The following is a 24,218-nucleotide window of genomic DNA, read 5'->3' as shown; positions in this document are numbered from 1 at the left end:
AGGTGGGATAGGGAGGGTGGGAGGGAGGGAGACGCAAGAGGGAAGAGATATGGGAACATATGTATATGTATAACTGATTCACTTTGTTATAAAGCATAAACTAACACACCATTGTAAAGCAATTATACTCTATTAAAGATGTAAAAAAAAAAAAAAGAAACAGCAAAAGTCACTTTTTTTTCATTTAAATATACAACAGGGACTCCCCTGGTGGCGCAGCAGTTAAGAATCCACCTGCCAATGCAGGGGACAGGGACACGGGTTCCATCCCTGGTCCAGGAAGGTCCCACATGTCGTGGAGCAACCAAGCCCGTGCGCCACAACTACTGAGCCTGCGCTCTAGAGCCCGCAAGCCACAACTACTGAGCCCGCGAGCCACAACTACTGAAGGCCGTGCAACTAGAGCCCGTACCCCACAACAAGAGAAGCCACCGCAATGAGAAGCCCACACACTGCAACAAAGAGTAGCCCCCACTCGCCGCAACTAGAGAAAGCCTGCGTGCAGCGACAAAGACCCAACGCAGCCAAAAATAAATAACTAAATAAATTTATTTTAAAAATAAACATAAAACATTTAAGGGAATTCCCTGGCGGTCCAGTGGTTAGGACTCCACACTTTCACTGCTGAGGGCGTGGGTTCAATCCCCGGTCGGGGAACTAAGATCCCACAAGCTGTGCGGCACAGCCAATAAATAAATAAATAAACTGAACATATTTTTAAAACGTTTAAAAGTTATATAATAATTCCTGACATTTTAGAATTTAGAGTAGTAATAATTCTCAACTGGGGTGATTTCTCCCCCATGCAAAATTTCACTAGGAAGAGAAGTTAGCGGTGAGCTACAGGCATCTGGTGGGTAGAGGCAGGGATACTACTAAACACCCTACAATGCACAAGATGGCGCCCACAACACAGAATTATCTGGCCTCAAATATCAATAATGCCAAGGCTGAGAAACCCTGATTTAGATGTAGGCATTCATATTATAGGAAAAAATACTAAACTCTTTCAAAAGAACTACGAATATACAGATTTCTCAGCATCATTTGTTGAAAAAGTTATCCTTTCCCCATTGAATGGTCTTTGCAACCTTGTCAAAAAATCAACTGACCATAAATGTGAGTTCACCTCTGGGCTCTCTATTCTGCTCCATCCATCTACAGGGCTAATTTATGCTGGTACCACACTGTTTTGATTACTACAGCTTTGTATTAAGTTTTGAAATCACGAAATATGAGCCCTCCAACTCTGTTCTTTTTCAAGACTGTTTTGGCTATTCCGGGTCCCTTGAAATTCCATATGAACTTTAGGATGGGTTTTTCTATTTCTGCAAAAATACACCATTAGGATTTTGACAGAGATTGTACAGAATCTGTAGATCACTTTGGGTACTACTATCACCTTAACAATATTAAATCTTTCAATCCATGAACACAGAAGGTCTTTTCATTTACTGAGGTCTTCATTAATTTCTTTCAGCAATATTTTGTAACATTCAGTATACAAGTCTTTCATCTCATTGGTTAAATTTACTCCTAGGTATTTTATTCTTTTCGATACTATAGTAAATGAAATTGCTTTCTTAATTTCCTTTTCAGATTGCTCATTGCTGGTGTATAGAAACAACTGATTTTTGCACGTTGATCTTGTACCCTGCAATTTTACTGAATACATTCATTAGTTCTAGTAGCTTTACTGTGGATATTTTGCATGTACTTATATTTAATGTATGCATGTCACCCTCTGTATCTGTCATCTGGGGCAGTTAGCTCAACTGATTAAAGTGAGAGGTGAATGAGACCAAAGTCGTGGTCCATACCCAAATGGGAAACTCAGGCTAGAGTTGGTGTGTTGAAGTACTAACCCCCAGTACCTCAGAATGTGATCTTACTTAGAATAGAAACAGGATCATGGCAGATGTAATTAGTTACAATGAGATCACACTGGAGTAGGCTGGGCCCTTAATCCAGTATGACTAGTCTCCTTAAAAGAGGAAAAACGTCATGTGAAGACAGAGACACACAGGGAAAAGACAGACCTATGACCACAGAAGCAGAGATTAGAGTGGTGCATCTGTAAGCCAAGAAATGCCAAGAATTGCCAGCACACACCAGAAGCTAGAAGAGGCAAGGAAGGAATTCTGCCTCAAGACTGTAACATAAAAATTCTGAGTTTCCAGCCTACTGGCCTGCCCTACAAATTTCAGATTCAAGGTACAACATCAACTCCTGTCTGAGTTTCCAGTGTGCCAGCCTGCATAACAAATTTCAGATTAATCAGCCCCCACAATCATGTAAGTCAGTTTCTTTAAATGAATGAATGAATAAATATTAGTTCTTTTCTCTAGAGAATCTTATTGATACAGAAATTATGGGAACATTTAGGAAAATGGGGGAAGGGAAAGATTAGATCTGGAGGTCACAAAAAATAAACTGCCTAGTTCATCACTGTATCCATGATCTGTATAAAAACCTTACTGAATTAGTTTCTAAGTTTAGTACTTTTTACATACTCAGATAGAAAGAACTACAACAGTTAATCTTTTGAAGGGAAACAGGCTTGCTGACTGGATGACACAATTCTTATTTGTATAAGATTTCCAGGTAGGAAAAAGTATATATATACATATACACATATATACACACACACACACATATTTGATGTGTTGGTCCTTATGCTTTCAAGTAAATATTAAATTTTTTAATCCAAATATCATTACCACCACTTATCCATACCTTTACATAGCTTTATTAAAGGAGTATAAAAACATACTGTGTTTAATATTAAGTTGTGCGAACTACTACCTAATACCTTTGAAAATCAGATGATTTATCTAGAGAATTAAAATGAGAAGGCCTAAAACACTCAATAATCATGAGTTTAATTTTTATATTTCTTTTTTTAAAGTTACTGGAAGTCCCTGATTGTACCCAGCATGCTACAAAGTGCTTAGGGAAATGTGCCATGAGTAAAGGGAGCTCACGCTTGATTTTTTGAGGGAAAATTTTAGGTCTGAAGTACCAAGTGAGCTGAACAGTCAACAGATGATCTGAGTTCAATAAGAGAGACTTAGCCTGGAGTAATAACTAAAGACATAAACTAGCAGAGGAAACTGAAGCAAGAGTGAGTCTGAGTGAGCACAGAGAAGGCAGCTTTCCAGAAGACAGAACAAAAGTAATGAGACCAAAATTCCACCAGAACCTTTGGGGAACAAGCAGCAGACCACTGTGAAATGAATTCATGTGGGGTGTATGGACAGGCATGGCTGGAATGTTTTGCAGAGGACCCTGAATGCCAGGTTGAGACATCTGTGTGCTACAGAGTGCAGGTGAAGGTTTTTTAGGAGGAAGTTTGGGAAGAATAGCTGACAAAGTAGGAACCAAGCATATGAAAGGAAGGTAGAGTGAGAGACTTGAGGTGGCCACTGCGCGAGAAAGGGGGCTGGTTCCTAGTGATACAAATAACGGTTCCACAGTTCAGGGGGTCTGCTTTTTAAAGATTCATTTTAACAAAGTTTAAAACATTTTAAAATATAGGTTCTTTAAGAACTTAACTAGCTCCTTGCTTTTAGAGTGCCTAAAATAAGAAGTCTTTCACATTAAAAGTTAAAGAAAAAGGCAAAAGAACATTCAGGAGCTTGAACTTCATTTTTTAAAGAAAGTTATGGTGCAACACAAAGAAAACGATAGCTAGAATACACTAAATCCATAAATTCTCTAAATACATTATGGCAAACCACAAAACAAGGCAATGGATTATTAATTCCATTTGGCAGAAACAGAAATTGAGATTGGGCACAGCCAAGGTCTCACAGTCAGTAAAGAGCAGAAAAGCTTTGAAGCCAATGATGATTCTATTAGACCTATCTCCTCCCCAAATGAAACCACCTTGAAAAACTTCCGTATCCAGAGGAATATAAAAAGATGATGGAGGAATTTCCCTTAAAGTAGATGCTTTGAAAAAAATAATAAACGGGTATAACAAAATACTAAAGCAATATAAAATAACACTGGCAACCTGCTGTAATTAAAAGGCATACATACTAGACAAAATTTTAAAATATTATTTGCACATGACATTATTTAAAAAGGAATCAAACAAAAATATATGAAAGTCTCTACCCTCACAATACCATGTACCAAACTGATTAATGCCTCCTCCCCCACTAAACTGTAAGCATAAGGGAATGGGTATGTCCATGCACATCTTGACTTTTTTATAACTGGGTTTTTTTTTTCTTTTCCTTTTTTTTTTTTTTTTTTGGCCGCGCTGCACTGCCTGCTGGATCCTAGTTTCCCGACCAGGGATCAAACCCAGGCCCACAGCAGTGAAAATGCAGACTCCCAACCACTGGACCGCCAGGGAATTCCCTGTAACTGGTTTTTGAGGATTCACCTTACTGGGCCATTTTACTAACTTTGGAATCACAGAGCAAGAGGAACCATGTGGGACGTAGGCCATGATAATGAAGAGTTTGGTATTACTTCTAAGAGCAATGGGAAGCCACTGAGTGTTTTAGAGGTAAGACTGAGCTGATAAAATCTGAATTTCAGAAAGACCTGACTGCTGCATAGATCACATACTGGATGGGGTAATACGCCAATGCAATAAATTAGAAAATACAGCAACACATATGTAAAAATGTAACATAGGCCAAAATAGGTTCAGGGGTCTTAATATGATTCATTGCCAGACTCCCACAACTTGCCAGGTCGCCCAGGGAAGCAAAGTCATCCTCACACACACACACCAGAAAAACTAATGAACTGACAACTTATAAAATTCATCCCTGTCAAACATCTGTCCTACGGTAACAGGAGCCTCTGTCAGTCCACTTCACCTTTGCCCTGTCAGTCTCTCAAAGATGGCAGGTATTTCAATGACAAAGCAACACAATGAGTATCATGTACAAAGTAGAAGTGCAAAGCTTCCAAAAGATGCAGGGCTTTACAAAGTCACTAAAAATGATGAGAACTGTTTCCAACTATTGGCAAAGCCACTGGCAGAAATGAAAATTGGAGAGGGACACTGACTGGGAAGGAACGTAAGGGCACTTAATGGGATGAAAAGTACTCGATATGTTCTGTATCCTGACCTGGTTGGTAGCTACACAGATGTGTATATGTAGTAAATATCCATCAACCTGTAGATATATTTATGATTAATACATTTAGCTGTATGTAAATTATACCTTAAGAGGGGAAAAAAGGAACAAAAGAAGAGATGGTCCTCTTTCCTGTAAGAGTTGCTAGTTCTGAATGTGAAGCCTAGAAATCCCATGGCCTGCTTGCTACCTGTGTGAAGATGAAATGGATACTCAAGATGGCAAAATGTACCTGGATTCTCAGAGACATCCATGAGCCACTGAGTGTAGTGGGCCTGGAGCCCACTCTTTATCGGGACTTCCAATTATATGAAATAGTAAATGTTCTTAACGTTTAAGTACTTTAAGTCTGATACTTGCCCCTGAAAGCATTTGAACAGATAACATGAGCAAATAATTGGAGAAAGCTAATGAAGATGAGATAATAGGAGGGCAAAAGAAAATAATATGAAAATATAAGTGGGCTTTGATAATGAAGCCTTTGAATATTTTGGCAAAAATGGACTTCTTTAGGATCATACTAGAAAAGTCCATCATTACACGAAGTATATAGTTTCATGCGATCTTGCAATTTTTAAAGAAAAATTATGCAAAACAAGCAACCAACACTTGATTCATTCTTCTTCCATTTTAAGAATTTAACACATCGTAGCAACTATAACATGAATGTTTCCATAATTTTGTTTCATTTTTCAAGATTAAACCCAAGTAAAGTCTTTTCTCCCCACCCTTGCTATCTCTGAAATGTTACTCCTATTCTAGGTCAATTCATCCTACATGGCCTTGTTCTTGTACCAATTATTTTCAGAAAATAAAGAACCCTTCCTTATATGATGAAATCACAAAGAAAAAGTAAATTATTCATTCACACATCAACACTTAAAAAATTCAAACACAGACCTCAGTTCATGTCTGAATGAGAGACCCAAGCATACTGGTTAAAAGCATGGGCTCTGGAATCAGACTGCCTGGGATGGAATCCCAGTTTGCTGTTTACCAGTGCGTGACCCTGGGCAAGTTACTTAACCCTCTGCGACTCAGCTTTCTCATCTATAAAAGGGGAATAACAACTGTTCCTACCTTATAAGTTATAAGAGGAATATTAAATGGTTAATATGGGAAGTATTGATATTGCAGGCAGTAAGTACTCAGTAACCATTAGCTATTACATTCCAAAATCTAAGAAAACTGAGGAACATAAATGCCAACATTGGAACTGAGTTATTGGAGAAGGAAAAAACTTTTTTTAAATCACAGGCTTTATGTTTAAATACAAGTAAACATTTTAAATAAAATTAAGACAAAAATGAGAACAGATATACTTAGAGTAAAAATAAGCTGAAAGTTTAATTTCTAAATATGTAAGAACTTTTTAAAGGTACCATATCAAACCTACTAAACTAGAAACTGAAGTGTTGATGCACTTTACTAAAGATGAAATTAAAAATCTGAATATATGGAGGAGAAAAAAGAATGAAAAACTCAGTATTATAAAGGGGTCAATTCTCTCCCCTACCCCTATTAATCCATTAATTTTACACAATTCTAATCAAAACTCCAACAGGTTTCGGGGTGCAATTTTTCTTTTTTATTTCATTTTCGTTTTAATTGATGAAATGATTCCAAAACTAATCTAAAAGAATGTAGTAAGTAGAATAGCAAATAAAGTTTTGAAAAACAAGAAAATGAACAGTAACTTTCCTTCCTAGAAATTAAAATATACTACAGACTCAAAGTAATTAAGACAGCGAGGTAGTAACAAAGAATTAGACAAGTAACTCATGAGTCCGAAAAGAACCAAGTATTTATGGGAATTCAGCATACAATGAGTGTGGCATTTCCAATCAATGGGAAAAGACAGATTATTCAACAAATGACAAAGGACTAAATATGTGATATTTTGTCAAATACTAACCTCCCATCTTACATCAAAACAAATTTCAGACGGCTTAAATTTAAACATAAATGAAACCATAAACCAAAAAGTAATAGTAAAAAATGTAGGTAAATACTAATATAATTTTAGGTTGGGAAAGGCATGACACCAAAAGCAGAAACTATAAAGGTAAAACCAACAGATCTGACAGGAAATTTTGATGTTTGTTTACCAAAGCAAAATTAAAAGACAAGTGATAAATTTCTTTATAAGATACGTCTGTTGATTTTACATCACAGCACCCAACAGTCACACCTCTTGATTCACCCTTGTGTCTTCTTCTCCCACCCTGACTCTGAGCTTGACCATGTAACTGGCTTTGGCCAAGAAGATTAAGGGAACAGGATGCAGGCAGAAGTTTGATAAAAGCTTGAACACTGGGGCATGATCTAATGGAAGGCTGCTATTACTAAGTGAGAGACAGACAGACACACCACGTGAACCCAGTCAGGGAATGAAAAGATGAGTGAATCCAGGTGAGACCAGCAGAACTGCCCAGCCAACTCACACGTTTTACTAGGTTTTGAGGCGGTTTGTAATACCACATTAGATAACTGGTATGATATCAATATAGCTACACCATAAAGGGTTACTTATTAAAGATGGTATAAATCATTACAGGAACAACTAAACATCCCAATGGGAAAACAGGCAAAGGATATAGACAATTCACACAAAAACAGAGATGTCCAGTAAACACATGAAGAAATGTCCAACTCTAGTATCAAAGAAATACAAATTAAAACAATGAGATAACACCTTTTGCCATCAGATTGGCAAAGATTAAAAAGGCCAATAATGGCTTGAGTTGATCACAATGTGGTGAAACTGGCACTCTCATCCATGTTGTTAATTTGGTAATGTGTGTCAAAAACTGATAAAATTCCCTCTGGTCTGGTAATTTCATTTATTATTCACTCAAATACTTATTGCATACTCAGAGGCCTATGCTAGGAACTAGAATATAGTCAGATCAGGCAGGACCTACTAATAATTTTGCTTTTATTATTAATTTGGGTTTTATCCTAAGAGCACTAAGGTGGCATTGAAGGCTTTAGCAAGCGAAGAACACTATCGGATTTCCACTTTAAGATCAGTTTAACTGATGTATAGAGAATGGGGGACAAGAATGCAAGTGAGGAGATACTGATTGTTCCAGTGAGCGTTAACAGTGGCCTGGATTTGAGCAGTGTCAGTGAGATGGAGAGAAGCAAGGGGAGGGTGACGTGATGGGACCTGCTGACAGAAAAAAGTCAAAGAAAGGGGAAAAATAAATACTAGTCCTCAATTTTAATTCCAGGAATGTATGCTAAAATATAAGTATCTGTGCAGATATAAAATATGATACACAGGTGTACAAAGATATATACCCAAAGATGTTCATGGCAGTGTTTTTTATAATAACAAAAATAATGAAAAAAAAATCTAAAAGTCTATCCCTAAGAGATTAAGGTCACTCCAAGCATAGTGAGAACACTGTGCAGTCACTTAAAATTATTTAGATTTCTATTTAGTGACAAGATGTGGAAAGGGGCCAGTTACAAAATACAGAACATAATTTCACTTCTAAATAGTATGATCTCACTTACTTAAAACATACTCATACACACACAAGCACATTTATGGCTGCCTATGTGCATTACAGAAAGTCTAGAAAGCTATACATCAAAATATCAAAATTCTAGATGCTTTGGACTTAAGTTATTAAAATCTTTATACTTTCCATACCTTCTAAAATCTATGCAAAACCTGTACTGCTTTATAGTGAAAGAAAAAAAGTAATTCTATAAAACAACACTGACCCGACATTTATTTGGATAATAGTAAACTGGTTCATTTTCTTAAAATACTGCAAATAAAAGATTAAAGAGACTAAAAAGAGATCAAAATAACTGAAATGAAAACTTATGATTCGTAAATCTTAAATTGTTAAAAAATGAACAATTTGCTTGTGATACTAGTCGAATGTGAGACAAGAATTTGGGAGAGGAGAGGAAGGGACATCTCAGAGCAAAGCAGACACTCAAATATAACCAATTTTATCATTACAAAACCTGCACAGAAAGATCCCTTCACTGCACTGTTAGACAAACAATTTGGACTCCCTTGAGATTTGACCTAAAGAGCTATTCATTTTATTTCACTTTATGTTCTGAGGTTCTTTATGAATCTTCTTCCCTACCAAGTTGACACATACAATAACAGATACCAAAAAGGATAGATTGAAGACCTCTGAAGCACAGTTAGTCATTTTGACTTCATTATCATCAGATGTACTGGTTGCCAAAACCAGATGTTCTAGAAGGGCAAAAAAATGTCATCAAGGTTGCTTCATTTCCCAAAGACAAAACCTTTCTTTGGTATTTGAGATTACTGTAAACAGACCCCCCCCCCCAAAAAAAAAAAACACTACCTGGTTTGAACAGTTTTCTGAAGATTCTGATGGATTTGCTTCACTGATATAATCAGTGACCTTAGTCATTCTTGCTTATAACAGGGCTACCAGAGAGATGGCTGCTACCTGAGCACAAATATATGACTCCAAAATTTGTTTAGGCCTCTCAAAGGCACCACTAATTAATGTTTCCACTTCACCACTCCTACCTGCCTGGTTCCCTAAAGAGAAAAGCCCAACGGTTCTACCTTCAATATCTCTTCTTTAGAAAACATGAAGATGTCAATTTAAAATATTAGTCCAAAGTAACAAAAATGTCAGAAACAATGTAAAGCAAACAAGACCATCTTCCGGTATTATTTACTCTAGTGCATAAGTGAAAATAATAATCCAAGGATGGGGAGTGGAGGTTGAGACATAATTCACATACCATAAAATTCACCATTTTAAAGTATACAATTCAGTGACTTTTAGTGTATTTACAAGGTTGTGCAACTATCATCACTGTTTAATTCTAGAACATTTCCCATCGCCCCAGAAAGAAACCCCATACACACTGTGATTTGTAAGATATATGTTTGGTCATTCAGATATATATATATTTGGTCTTCCTCCACAGTTCCAGGTTCACAGCTCCCAAAACCCTTGGAATTTCCTATGTGTAGAGAGTGATAAAGGTGTCTTTTGGTTATGTGAATGAGGTAACTTTCAGAAGCACCTAAGGATGGGAGCTAGTGCCAGGAGAATCAACCAAGTGATTAGAGGGTTGGAACTTTCAGTCCCAGCCCCTACCCCACCCCGTCCCCAGGGATGAAGAGAGGGGCTGGAAGTTGAATCAATCACCACTGGCCAATGATTCAGTCAATCATGACTATGTAAAGAAGCCTCCACAAAAAACAAAAGAACAGCCTTTTAGGCTCTCTTTTTTGAAAGCTTCCACACTGGGGAACCAGAACACTTCCACGTGCCACTGTGCCGGCCCCAAGCTCCACGAGGACAGAAGCTCCCTTGTTCAGGAACTCACCCTGTCTAGCAGCTCTTCATCTGGCTCCTACTCTTTAATATAATCTTTTCATAATAAATCAGTAATCTAGTGAGTAAACAAGTTTTCCTGAGTTCTGTGAGCTGTTCTAGCCAATTAACCACACCTGAGGAGGGAGCTGTGGGGACCCTCTGATTCACAGCCAGTTGGTCAGAAGTACAGGTGACAACCTGGACTTGCAACTCACCTCTGAAGTGGAGGGTGGGTCTTGTGGGACTGAGCCCTTTACCCTTGGAATCTCATTCTATCTCCAGGCAGACAGTGTCAGGGTTGAGATGAATTCTCAGACACCCTGATGGCATCTGGGAATTGCCTGTTGGTTTCGGGAAGCCCCCAACCTCCCCCCGCCCCGGACACACACACACACAGAGTAGAATGGGGTCAGGGAACCCTTTTGCACACACTCACTTCCCACTCCTCCTTCACTATCTCAAGACCGTAGCAACTATTAATCTACTTCCTGTCTCTATAGATATGCCCATTATGGACATATCGTATCAATGGAATCATAAAATAAGTGGCTTTTTCTGTCTGACTTCGTTCACTTAGCATGTTTCCATCCATGTTCCTTTTGGCTATTATGAGTAATGCTGCCATGAACATTTGTGTACAGTTTGCACAAATATATGTTTTTATTTCTCTTGGGTGTATACCGACAAGTGGAAATGCTGGGTCATCTAGTAACTCTATGTTTAGCATTTGAGGAACTACCACACTGATTCTAAAGCAGCTGCACCATTTTACATCGTTTTTCACATTCTTAACATAAACTTAAGAGATGTCAGACTTTCATAGAAGTAGGGGATTTACTCTTCTCAAACCCATTTTACATGCCAAATGCTATGCCAGGGTTTTATATAATTTCTGACTTAATTTTCCTAACAACTCTGTAATGCAAAAAGCATCTCCATTTTACAGAAGGAATTCATATCTCAAAAACTGTTTGTAACCTACTCAAGAATCACTTAGTTCATAAACGTCAAAATAGAATTTGAACTCAGGTTGACTTCAAAGCCTGTCCTCTTTACCCTCTTCCATGCAACCTCTGCACTGAAATATACGCGCACTGACTGCTTTACACCAAAAGGATTCTTTGGAAAAGTACATGTTAACTAAGTTTATTAGAATCATTATAAAACAGAAGCTTCCAGCATACAGAAATTTCTAGAAAATATAAGAGGTCTCTTGTGTAAATCATTCCCTGTTAGTAAATGATTTCTTCATGTAGACTTACTTAATAAAACCAATCTATAAATCATCTAAGCATTATACAGATTCATTTCTTCCATCAGTTATATCCACTGACAAAAAAAATCTGGGTATCTTCTACTGTGGGCTGAATTATTTCCCCCCCAAAAATCCATATGTTGAAGCCCTAACCCCCAATGTGACAATATTTGGAGACAGGGCTTTTAGAAGGTAATTAAGGTTAAATGAGTTCATAAGGGTGGGGCCCAAATCCAATAGGATCAGTGACCTTGTAAGAAGAGAGAGAGCTCTCGCGCTCTCGCTCTCTCGCTCTCTCTCTCTCTCTCTCTCTCTCTCTCGCTCTCGCTCTCGCTCTCGCTCTCGCGCGCTCTCTCTCTCTCTCTCTCGCTCTCGCTCTCGCTCTCGCTCTCGCTCTCGCTCTCGCTCTCGCTCTCGCTCTCGCTCTCGCTCTCGCTCTCTGCCATGTGAGGACATAGTAGAAGGTGCCCAAGGAGATGGCAGTCTGCAAGCCAGTAAAGAGAGCCTTACCAGAACCTGGTCATAATGGCACACTGATCTCAAGATTTCCAGCCTCCAGAACTTTAAGAAAATAAATTCCTGTGGGATTTTCTTACAGCATCCTAAGCTAATACATCCTCCTTCATAAATATCACAAACTATCCAATTATTGGTATTTTAAGCACTACTAAGAATCAAAACAAAGCAGTCATTAAGTAGAGCAGAAATAAGGTAAACCAATAGACATGCATAAGCTTGTTGCTCAAAAATATCTGCAAGTCCCATGATCAAAGAGACTAAAAAACAGAATGATGGCCATTCTGTTAATGGAGAATTTAATGAGAAAGTCAAGGAAACCCGGTATCCTCCAAAAGGGCTTTGGAGTTAGACAAACCTGAGTTTGACTCTTTTTTTTTTTTTTTTTTTGGCGGTACGCGGGCCTCTCACTGTTGTGGCCTCTCCCGTTGCGGAGCACAGGCTCCGGACACGTAGGCTTATCAGCCATGGCCCACGGGCCTAGCCGCTCCGCGGCATGTGGGATCCTCCCGGACCGGGGCACGAACCCGTGTCCCCTGCATCGGCAGGCGGACTCTCAACCACTGCGCCACCAGGGAAGCCCCTGAGTTTGACTCTTTTTGGCCACTTCTGAGCTTTGTGTTTGAGTGAGAAACATACTCTATTTGTTTCTGAACACTATTCCTGTGGTCAGGATGCTTGTTTTTGTTTCTTTCCATTAAATAACTTTATTAACATTTACTATATGCCAAATACTATTTTACATCCTATAATACCCAGCAAGCTTCTAGAACACTACAGGTGCTCCAAAAATGGTGGTGGTTATTGTTAGTACATAGATTCTGGAAAAGGACACCTCAAAGTTAAGCATTTACATGAGCACCCACTATTTGCCTACTATTTTGCTGGTACCGTGAATATAAAAACGCTGTCCTACCCTCAAGGAGCCTACAATGAAGAGGGACAGATAGACCCAGATCATTATAAAACAATGTAATAAATGCAATGGCCAAAAAACATGCAAAGTACATAGTAACACAAAGGGAGAGCTGGGAGGCAGATAAATCAAGGACTACTTCCCAGAAAGTCTGACAAGGAATTCCCTTCCTGATTTCTATTCTAGAAAACTTCATAAGCCCTTATTAGGGGAATCATTCACTGAGGTACAGCCTCAGCTCAGATTCTCCTTTTTAACTTTTACTTCCACTCAGTTCCATCTGTCAGTTTCAAAGAAGGGGGAGAGTGGCACAGGAAGAGACTAAGTATCCTTTTCCTCCCCAACAACTGCATAAAAATTGAAATCACATTTTTCCAAATCCTTCTTACACTTATGATAAAGACTGGGTGTTTTACAAGTTATACAGTCACCCCAGAGTTAAGCTGTGTGTAGGATAAGTAACCAAAACTGTCAGTCCAGTATGTAATTTCTTCTATACCAGCCAAATGGGCCTGCCACTTATTTTGCTTATTCCAACTGGGCTAAAAAGGTATCCAAAACCTTGACTACTGTAAAAACCGGTAAATTTTCTTCATTAATCTACATTCTTATTCAAGAAGTGTTCACTTAATACCTACAAGGCAAAACAATGCCTAAATACAATGCACTAACATTCCAAAAAATGCAAATTTGGCTCCTGCCCCTAAAATTAACGTTTGTGAGAAAGTCACACATCCAAAAGCTACAAGCATAAAGGAAGATCCGTGGGCACAGAGACTATTTATATCCTTTCATGGGTATCTCACTTGACATCTGACACAACAATCCTTGAAATAATAGAATTATCTCCATTTTTATCTGTTTTCTCCATTAACAAGTCAGCATATAAACCCTGGATCTTCTGAGCTTTGATTGTGCCACACTCTAAAATGTATATTAAATTTAAATGAAGGTAACAAAATCACAACAACTACTTCAAAGACTAAATATACACACAGGAAGGAAACTTAAAGATCGGTTTCCTCACCTATAAAATAAGAAGGGTGGACTAGATCACAGATGGTTAAATAATGAGCATTCCAGGAAACACTCTATTGCCACTCTCTGGGACCCTCATCCCAATTAAACATTACTAATCATGGCACTTTCTCACCAAACCCAGAAATGCAGCTATGTCCTTATCAACATGGCAGTCACTACCAATTGGGAGTAGATAAGCAAAACATAACCGGCTTGTGGGACTTTCTTGCTGGCACAGCAGTTAAGAATCCGCCTGCCAACGCAGGGGACACAGGTTCAAGCCCTGGTCCGGAAAGATCCCACATGCCACGGAGCAACTAAGCCCGTACACCTCGACTACTGAGCCTGCACTCTAGAGCCGGCGAGCCACAACTACTGAGCTTGCGCGCCTCAAGTCCATGCTCCACAGCAAGAGAAGCCACTGCAATGAGAAGCACACGCACCGCACCGCAGCTAGAGAAAGCCAGCGTGGTAACAAAGACCCAACGCAGCCAAAAATAAGTAAATAAATAAATTTATTTAAAAAAAAAAACCTTCTTGCCACACTTGGACTGGATGAGGTGAAGCTAACTACCCAAAAGATTTATATAACTAGTCTAAAACAGAACTAAGCCCTAAAACAAGAGAAGTAATATAATTGTATAATGCTTACAAGTACACAATACACACTCTCTTCCATTATCATTTGATCCTTAATACCCAGTAAAGAATTATCCCTATTTTTACATATTTTAAAATACAGATGAGTGAAATAATGTGATCAGCTCAAGGTCATCCAGCTAATAAGTGGCTTGGATGAATCCTCACAACTCCACAACACCTTTTTCCATGAGAAAGTCACAGAATAGTGAGTGGAAGCCTGGACTATTTAATATGGACCTAAGAATGTCAATCCAAAATCTTCTGAGCTCTTCTTAGCCACTAGGCTACATGCAACTATTTTAGATCAGACAAGCTCCTCTTTCTACCAAAATAAGATCTTGAGTAACTAACCAACTAAGTAAAAATGTAATCATTTAAAAAGCATACACTATATTAATATTACATATATACACCTACCTCAATCATAAATCTTATACTTTTGAAACATTACATAAATTAACAATAAGAACAGAACCAAAAAGTTGGGTGTTACACTAACTAAAGTACCAGTTTTTTGGGTCTCAACCCTTTCACTGTCTTATGTAAGAAATACACTTTCTCATTTCTTAAATTCTTATCTGTAAGCAAAACATTAACAAGTAATTCTATATACAGCTTTTTACAAGTACAGAATGCCGTTAAGATTGTTTCAGAAATGTACAGTATTATTCTGTTTCCTTCTTATAGGAATACCACAATGAGCGTGCTATTCCTGAAATTACAGTCATTTGAAAGATCTTATCACAAATGCCTAAACCGCCAACATATTTAGCATATCCTCTCTTCAGAATTCTGACCAACTTAAATGGAAATTCCTACTCATGCACTCCTATTTCCGGATGGCCTTTAAAACATCAGAACTACTCCTTAATATAAATAAGAGAGACTCGACTGACTAGCATAACATTTATGTCCTACCATACTTGAAAGCATCATTTGGACTAAGTCAAATACGAATATAACCTGAAGAGCCCTTTCTTAAGCACCAAAATATCGCAGAGTTTTTTGCAGCCAGCACAAGAACCTTTTACTTTCATACCACACCATCCTGCTTTTACAGGTATCGAAGGAAATGTGTATATATGAGTTGTACAAACCACCTACCAAATAATCCAATGCCTTCCAAAGTGAAAAGCTGATCCTCTTTTCTGCTCTTAAATTATTCACAATTAGTCTACAAAGAATTACTGTAGACTACCTGAACAAACTTTTCTGACCTGTGTACCATGTTCTATATTTATGCTACTGGAAAGAATCAGTGTGATTCGTTCCTCTCTACATTTAATAATAGAGCAGGAAAACAGCTTAAAAATTACAAGTTACTTTTTATAAGAAAAGGAACTTTTAAGTGAAGACATAATTTACTGTTGACAGACTCACAACTATACATGATAGTGATCAAACTTCACTGAATACTTCTAACTTTTTTTTTTTGGTTCACAATCTCTGAGTATGACAATTTTACGATCATTTTATTTTAAAATATCCCACTTTCATTGTTTTACATTCCTCAATGTTGAGAAAATTTTACCCAAAGTTTGGAAAAATTTGATAAATTCTTGTCTGCAGGACCCCTATAAGCATTAAATCTTTAAAGCAGAAATCAACAATATGTTGTATTACACGATGTTAACATTACGGATGTTTTATTATAGTTCCTGAGTCTTCAAGGACATCAGTAACTTGATAAAAAAAACCACGTTCAAATGCATGACTCGCATTTTTCAAGCCACATTTTATGAAGATTATGTTTTTTGGTTCGTATGCCATAATTACATTTCGAACTGATCCATTATATTTGAAAATAACTTGCATGTGAAATCACTAAGGAAAAGGGTCACTTAGAAACACAGCATTAAAAACAATTTTTAAAGCCTTCAAATAAAGGTCTATAACTTGGAATTAAAGAAAAACATAATTCAAATTCACAGTAAGCTGAAGTGAAAACTCAACACAGCTTATACCACAAAAAACATATACATATAAACAAAGTGGTAGTGTTCAACCTTGACAGAAAAAAAAAGTTTAAAATGAAAACTACTTAAATTGAGAAAGAATTCCAATGACATGACATTTTCTTGCCAAAGCGCAGGAATGTGTAGATTATATCATTCAAATCTCATTGTATTACATTATAAAGGTCTTGGCAACGGTTAGCCATTAATCTTTTAACACAAAGGAGATTCAAATCCAAATGAACTGTAAGACTATCTCTTCCAGAAGACAGAAATGGAGTAATTTACTTTATCCACAACTGTTTAACCTAAAAGGAAGGCCGTAAGGATGATAACGCAGAATGGATCAGCCTTCAGTCTACCAAGTCCCATTTCTCACGAAGTCTTGCACCAATCCGAAAAGAGAAGGTTAGGGACACAAAACAGGCTTAGAAAAGACTGAAAAAAATCTCCAATGAATGACACACCACATCATGGTTTATTCTCTTACACAATTGGAGAAACAAAACCGAAAAATATCACACCATATGTTTCATCGTATCAATTAAAATATTTTACGACCGTACCTTCAATTCTTTGGGGCTGAAAAAATTTAGCTTCTGTCTTACTGATTACAGAGTAAAAGGAAAAAGCAGCTGCTGCAATGCAACACAGGCTGCTACAGAGGAAGGAGAGAAAACGGTTTTCCAAACAAATCCCTCTCCCGCCCCCGTTTACACACCCCAAACAACTTACTTATCCCAGTCTTTCATTGTGTCTCCCCAAATATAAACCTAATAAATTCTTTCCCTTCCCCCACCATCGTGAAATTTCACCTTTCAGAGCTTTCACCTATCGCTACCAGAGCACTTTATTCCCCGCAGGAATTTCAGATCTTTCAAACTTTTCTCCCTTTTTTAATTAAACACGAGAGTTTTGTTATAAAAGTGCACGGAATTTTTACATACAGACGGAAAAATACCTGTTTCCCAGCAACATGCACGCTTCGATTCTCGAACCCCTCCCCATCTCCCAGGTTTGGCTTGCAAGGCTGGTGGGGGGAGGGAGCCAGGAGCAAATTAAATTTAGGAAGGGAAATCCTGGGCGAAAGAGGAGCATTTGAGGAAAAACAGGACAACGTCGAAAAGAGGACCCCCCCCCATAAGAGGGTTGGGGAGGATTACAAGAAAGAAAGAGAAATGAGAAGGGACAAAGGGGGAGGGGGGAGAAAGAGACCAGAGACCGGGGAGACTCGCCGGGCCGGGAGAGGGAAGGCGGGGTCCGGGGAGAGCGGGGTCGCGGCTCCCGCGGCACAATGGCCCGCCGGCCCCCGCCCCGCGCGCCCCTCACCTCATGGTGTCGGCCGCGCCGAGGCTTCCCCAGCAGCCGGGAGACGCGGGAGGCGCCGAGCCGAGGGGGGTCTCTCCTCCAGGGGCGGGAACGCAGCTCGGGGCCGGGAGACAAGTGTCCAGCTTCTCCTTCGGGCGGCCGCGGGGCTACACCATCTCCTCGCACAAAGCCGAGGCGCCGGCCCGGAGTGGGAGAGAAGAGGGCGAAAGAAAAGCTGGGGAGGGGGCGGAGAGGCCGAGGCGCCAAGCGGGTCCCGCGGCCGCCACAGCCCCCCACCTCCTCCTCCTCCTCCTCCTCCTCCTCCCCCGGGAGCTTCCTCGGCCGCCCTCGGAGGGGTGCCCGCCGGGGCCGCGCGCCCGGCCGCAGCTCCACAGGCCCGCGCTCGCCGCGCCCGCCGCCGAGGCCGTGTGCAACCGGCAGCTGCGGCAGCCGCGGGAGGAGAGTCGGGATCGCCTCGAGAAGCCCGGGAGGAGGCGGGGCGCGCGGCGGAGGAACACGCAGGCGCCGCCCTCCTCCCCCCTTCCCCCGGGGGCGAGGGGGCGGTGAGGGGGGAGGGGAGGCGGGGGGCCGGGCGCTCCCCTGCCGCCGGCCGGACCCCCCGCGGGACTGCAGAGAGCGGGGAGGGGCGGGAGCGGGCTCGGCGACTACGGGTTAGCAAAGGCTCTTTGTTGCTTTCCCACCCTGCCTCCCCAGCCCCCTGGGATCGGGGTTGCTCACCCCCCGCCCGCAGCCGGCTAGGGTTCCTCCCCCGGGGTTGTCCTTGGCCGTCGTCCCCCCCCCGGTCGCCTACCGCTCCCCTGAGACTGGGGGAGCTCCCGGGCCTCCCCCGCGCCGGAGTGCGGAGACTGGGGCGCCGGGACCTCCCGGCGCGGGACCTGCGGCCACCGGCTTGGGAAGCCAGGAGGCGGCAACCAGGATGCGTGACTGGGCGCCGGGCCGGGGGACTCCGGATCTGCCCGTCCGGGTGCCCTCGTGCGGGGCTTGTCTTCAGCTCGTACTGTTGCTATCTCAGGACCGGGACCTGCCAGTCGATGGGCATCCCGGCCAGCCTCACGGCCCGCCCCCGCCGCGCGCCGCTCCCCGCGAGTCCTCCGGGGGGGGGAGGGGTGGCGTATAAATGTAAAATATGGTCATCATTGTTCGCTTCGCTCCTTTTCTTCCCGAGGAATCCCAGTGTGTTGTACCGATTTAACGAGCTGATATGCACACACCAAGTATAGGGATGACTTCATCCCCGAAAGAACGCAGCCAACTCGCGGGGAAACGCAGTCGCCGGGAGACGCGCGCGGCATCGTGTGCAGCAGCGGGAATGGAAGAACAGAAACGCAGCCCGTGAAACCGCTTTCTATCGTCATTAGCAAAAAGGGAATTCCGGCCGCGGGAGGCGGGGAGAGAGGGGCGGGGGGTCCTGGGAGTGATGTCAAATAATGATAGTTTTAAATTTTTCGTCATTCGTTTGGTCTTGAAATCACCTTGAAAAGGTAAACGTAAAATGCTGGCGAAGAAAACATTTAAAGTCAATGGCATGGGGAGCGGGGGGAGTCCATCCAGGAAGCCAGGATTTATAGTTGTGGGAGTTTTTAGGTATCGAAAAGCAAATCCAAAAATCAAATGAAAACTTAAACTGGACAAATTGCAGGCCTCTTGTAGTCCCGAGGAGGAGTGTGTATTTTTTAAGATGACTAGGATGGATCTAATCCAAAATGGAAGACCTGCCATGACTCCAGGAACCTATTCAAAAGTTTTGGTGTTTTATTTTAAGATGGAGGCACAATTCAAATTACAGTTTTGATAGTTGAGATCATTTACACTTCCAAAAGAAAAGTGAACAAGTTATAGTCATACTTGGTGAATGTCTGACTTGTCTATAATAGAACTGTGTGGCCCAGTTTTAACTATAAAAAGCTTCCCCATTTCAGACTCAATACCAAGTTATTTTCTTTTTGGAACCTGCAGCCTCAAACCAACAGCCTTATATACTCAGTGATCTGGACCTATGGCACAGGACCAGAGTGGCCTCAAGTAGTCAAAAGGTACGGTGCCTCTGCTTAAACATGGTGTACTTGAACACTAATTTCCACCCACATGTCTAATTACAGCTTACCATCACAGAAGAGCATTTTATTCAAGGATCTCCAAGCACTGGAGAGAAAACAGCCTTGCCAGTCAAATGCCTTTGTTGCCATATTACAAGTAGAGACGGAAATAGAGAACCCAAGAACCAGATGAGTGTGCAATAGGCACAATTAAAAACCATAGCTACTAACTATGAGGTTCATTGCCTTATCATAAATACTCACTGTCATTTATGTAATTAAAACACATGTACCTCAAATATTCTCCAAATTAGCCAAAGAATATTTGCTGTGGAGGCTTTTTTCTTGGAAAAGTTATAATAAGACTTAATCAAACCATCCTGGAAAAGTATTAAGACATATTTGACCACAAAGAATCCACACCAATTTGCCTTAGTTCATTCATAGCAATACAGTAAATCCAGCAGAGCTTATGTTTCAGGGAAAACTCTTACAAAGGGCCAAAAGGGGTGGAGATGTTGCTGTAGTGACTCAAACTATCTCCTCTTGCCAGAGACAAGAGGCAAGGATAAAAATGCTTTACAGATGACTCCATAACCTAGTTCTCATTTGTGAAAGTTAATTCATCCTGCACTAAATAAGTGATATATCACATCATCTTTATCCTTACAGCAAATGTTCTGATGGTATGGGCACCAAATTAAGCAATCCAAGTGGAAAATGCTGTTCTTATTCTCTATGTTTATTAAAATGTACCAGCCAAGAATTTTGGCCGCCTACAACCATTTCCATCCTTTTGGATGGCAGCCCGCCAGCTCACAAGTTGGTCATACCATTGCCTTTGGATTTAGATATTGCAATGGGTGGCCTGACCTCCAAAGGTCATTCAGTGGAAGGGCAATTTGTTGGCTGTGACAAAATGTTATTGCTTCTTGTTCATATTTGGTTTAACAATAAAAGAGGGCAAAGGGAAACTTGAGCTAAGAAATCACCAACTAATTCTGGTCACAAAGGAAACTTTGTGGAATGTGTTACCATATAGAATAAAAGAATTTTAGAGATGGAAGGAATCTTAAGTCCAACCCACTCATTTTTCAAAAAAGGAAAGTGAGGCCCAGAGAGGTTAAGTAAATTGCCCACAGTCACACAGTCTCTTTTTGGTGGAACTGGAACTTAAACCCAGGATTTATAATTATGGGTCCATTGCTCCTTCTACCACGTCATACTGCCTTCCTATGGCATAAGTAAGTGGGTTAGACAGTAAGAATTAAAGCGGATTCTCTTCTCATAAACCCTGCTCTAAAATTAGCCAAGATTGTGTTGGCTTGGCTGAATGGTGAAAATCACTTGAATTTTTCTCTCACAAGGGCTACCCAGCCTGAAGCCCAATACCAGGCTCTCAGGTAGGCACCCGGATGTTTGGAAGTAAATGAATGGATAAACGAATGAATGAATGAATGAATGAATGCTCTAATCGAAGAGGAAACTCTTCATCAAAAGAAATACAGTCTAGGGACTTCCCTGGTGGCACAGTGGTTAAGAATCCGCCTGCCAATTCAGGGGACACGGGTTCAAGCCCTGGCCCAGGAAGATCCCACATGCCACAGAGCAACTAAGCCCGTGCGCCACAACTACTGAGCCTGCGCTCTAGAGCCTGCGAGCCACAACTACTGAGCCCACGTGCCACAACTACTGAAGCCCACACGCCCTAGAGCCAGTGCTCTGCAACAGGAGAAGCCAACGTGATGAGAAGCCTGAGCACCGCAACCAAGAGTGGGCCCCCACTCGCCACAATTAGAGAAAGCCCATGTGCATCAATGAAGACCCAACACAGCCAAAAATAAATAAATTAGTTAATTAACTAAAAAAAGAAAATACAGTCACCTCTTAACACTGAGTATGTGGACCTCAACTTTGGCTCGCAGAGCAACACCCCAGCTTAACACCACAATGCTCCAAGCCCTAGGTGTGCACAGCGATCCCAAGTTGTTCTACACCTCTATTAGCGTGCGTACGATGAAACAAAACATGCTTCTGTTGAAGATGGGTTTGCTGCAGGAGTGTTGTCAGTCTGGCTCTGAGGGTTCTCTCAGAACAGGCCTTGTTTAAATTCATCTGAGAGCATCAGTGTAGGCTTGTCCTCCATTTATGGGCATGAGGAGGATGCATGACTAATGTTGCTCAGCAGTCAGGAAATCATTGCTAAGGATTGTAGGCACAGTCTCCTCCATCACCCAAAAAAGGGTTCTACCCTGAAAATTCAGGAGTTACTTAGGGATAGGTGAGGACAAGAAGATAGTTTGGAGTGAATGTGATTGTATACTTTCTACTTATATGTAACAGTATTGAGTTTTCTTTTGTGGCAATTAGTGTAATTTTTGTTCGTTTTCCCAAGAATGCGAAAAAATAATGTAGAACATGATATTCCAGTAGAATTCAAGATATTTTTATTACTCATCTTTCAGCTTTAGTTGTCCATATATAATCTCGGTTCTAAAATATTATCAGGAGACAGACATTAGAGGAAACTATTTGCCTCTCTGCCATTTGCATTTTTCTTCTATTTGTCATTTTTCTCCCTTCCAAATTAGGATTTATTAAGCTAATTTCATTTCCTCTTCCCCAGAGTCTCTTTCTTTTCTTAGTGCCACAGTGTTTAAACTTGGCAGGAGATTCCTAAAGCCTGAACAGTATTGGAATAACAATTGGTAGAGGCCATATTCTATAAAATGCAAGGCATTATTTCCACAAAATTCAGCTATGGTTGCCATCTAATGAATATGGCAGGTGGGCTCCATTTCTAGATAACAATCAAATCATGGTGCTTTAAGAACTGGATTGAAAAGAAGCATCACCATAACCCAATTCTGAACTCTTATCTCTTATTTTATAAAATCTAGCTGATAGCTTGGCAAGAAAAAAATGAGTGGTTGCCCTGTTTCTTGTATTGAATTGACTTACTTGTCCCATTGACTTAATCAAATTTGAGTATATCAGTCAATATCCTAGGGACATTATGATTGGGTGACAACTGACCTTGGAGTATTTCCTCAAAGGAGATGAGGAGAAAAGCTAATAAGGAAAAGATTATTTTCTGGCTAATCACAGTAGAGAAGAAAGATATTACCACTAGGCTGTATCCTGTAAGAGGTATCTAAAGTCACGCTGCCTAATACCACATCTTTTATAGCTTTTATCCCATCTTTCTGGTAAGTTTCAAAGCTCATTAAAAATCCCAATTATCTTTCTCTTTGAAACTGTTGCTCAGCATGGTAACATGGCCAAATTCTAGTTAGAGAAATTATCTTCAAAACTTAATTTTCTTGGGTTTAATGTCAAAATTCAATCTCTAGTCAAGTTTTCCTGAAGTCAAAAGAAAAGCAGCAATTATTAGAAAAATAATTTATGTCCCTAATCATTAATACTCTCATTTGACCTAACATTCTAATGCTCTTAATTCATTTCTCATTGCTACCAACTTATGGTGAAATAAAATGGTGATATTGTACTTATTTTGTGTGTTAAGAAGTTGAGTCCTTTGACCAAAGTAGCCAGTGGCTAAATATTCTAGTGGTAAATGAATCGAATTGCAAATCAACAATGAAGGCAATTAATGGCCAAATTTACTCTCATTCCCCTCTTCTATCTGTATTAATGCCTGCTATAGATGGAAACCAACAGAGATAGGCTTTACATTTGAAGGAAGAAGTGTTCTTTGAGTCACAGGAATGTAAGAGATGAACATAGATAAGTGACTGGATAGCCAATAATGATGTTTGCTAACCTGCTAGGCACTTACATACATTAATTCAGTCAATCCTCACAACATTCCTAGAAACTGGGTACCATTACAGTCATCCTTGCCATACATGTAGCTCATGAATGTCAGGTACAGAAAGGTGCAGAGAATAACCCAAACCACACAGCTTAGGAAAGGGAAAGCCAGAAAGTCCTGTTCCACAAGCCACACTCAAGCTCTGCACCAGGTGGCTTCTTCTATTTCACTTTACTTCTCTAATTAAAAAAAAAAAAGAAGACGACTCAGGTTCTACTTAGGAAATAGAACTAGCATAGTTAAAAACAAAACAAACAAAACACA

The 24,218-nt window shown here is 40.4% G+C and overlaps 1 protein-coding gene across 11 annotated transcripts in view; it reads right to left on the bottom strand.

The window, feature by feature from the left end:
- ENAH (ENAH actin regulator) overlaps window positions 1-18,168 on the bottom strand; it is a 152,977-nt gene extending 134,809 nt beyond the window's left edge. For all 11 annotated transcript variants that reach the window (XM_060091363.1, XM_060091365.1, XM_060091364.1 and 8 more), the window contains exon 1: window positions 18,084-18,168. In XM_060091363.1, coding sequence (XP_059947346.1) covers window positions 18,084-18,088 — 5 coding nt within the window. In that variant the 5' untranslated portion in view covers window positions 18,089-18,168. The remainder of the gene's footprint in view (window positions 1-18,083) is intronic.
- Between the last annotated feature and the right edge of the window lie 6,050 nt (window positions 18,169-24,218).

This window comes from Mesoplodon densirostris, chromosome 2, assembly GCF_025265405.1.
Source record: "Mesoplodon densirostris isolate mMesDen1 chromosome 2, mMesDen1 primary haplotype, whole genome shotgun sequence".
NCBI classification, from domain to species: domain Eukaryota; kingdom Metazoa; phylum Chordata; class Mammalia; order Artiodactyla; family Ziphiidae; genus Mesoplodon; species Mesoplodon densirostris.
This window is presented reverse-complemented; position numbering and strand designations above follow the sequence as displayed.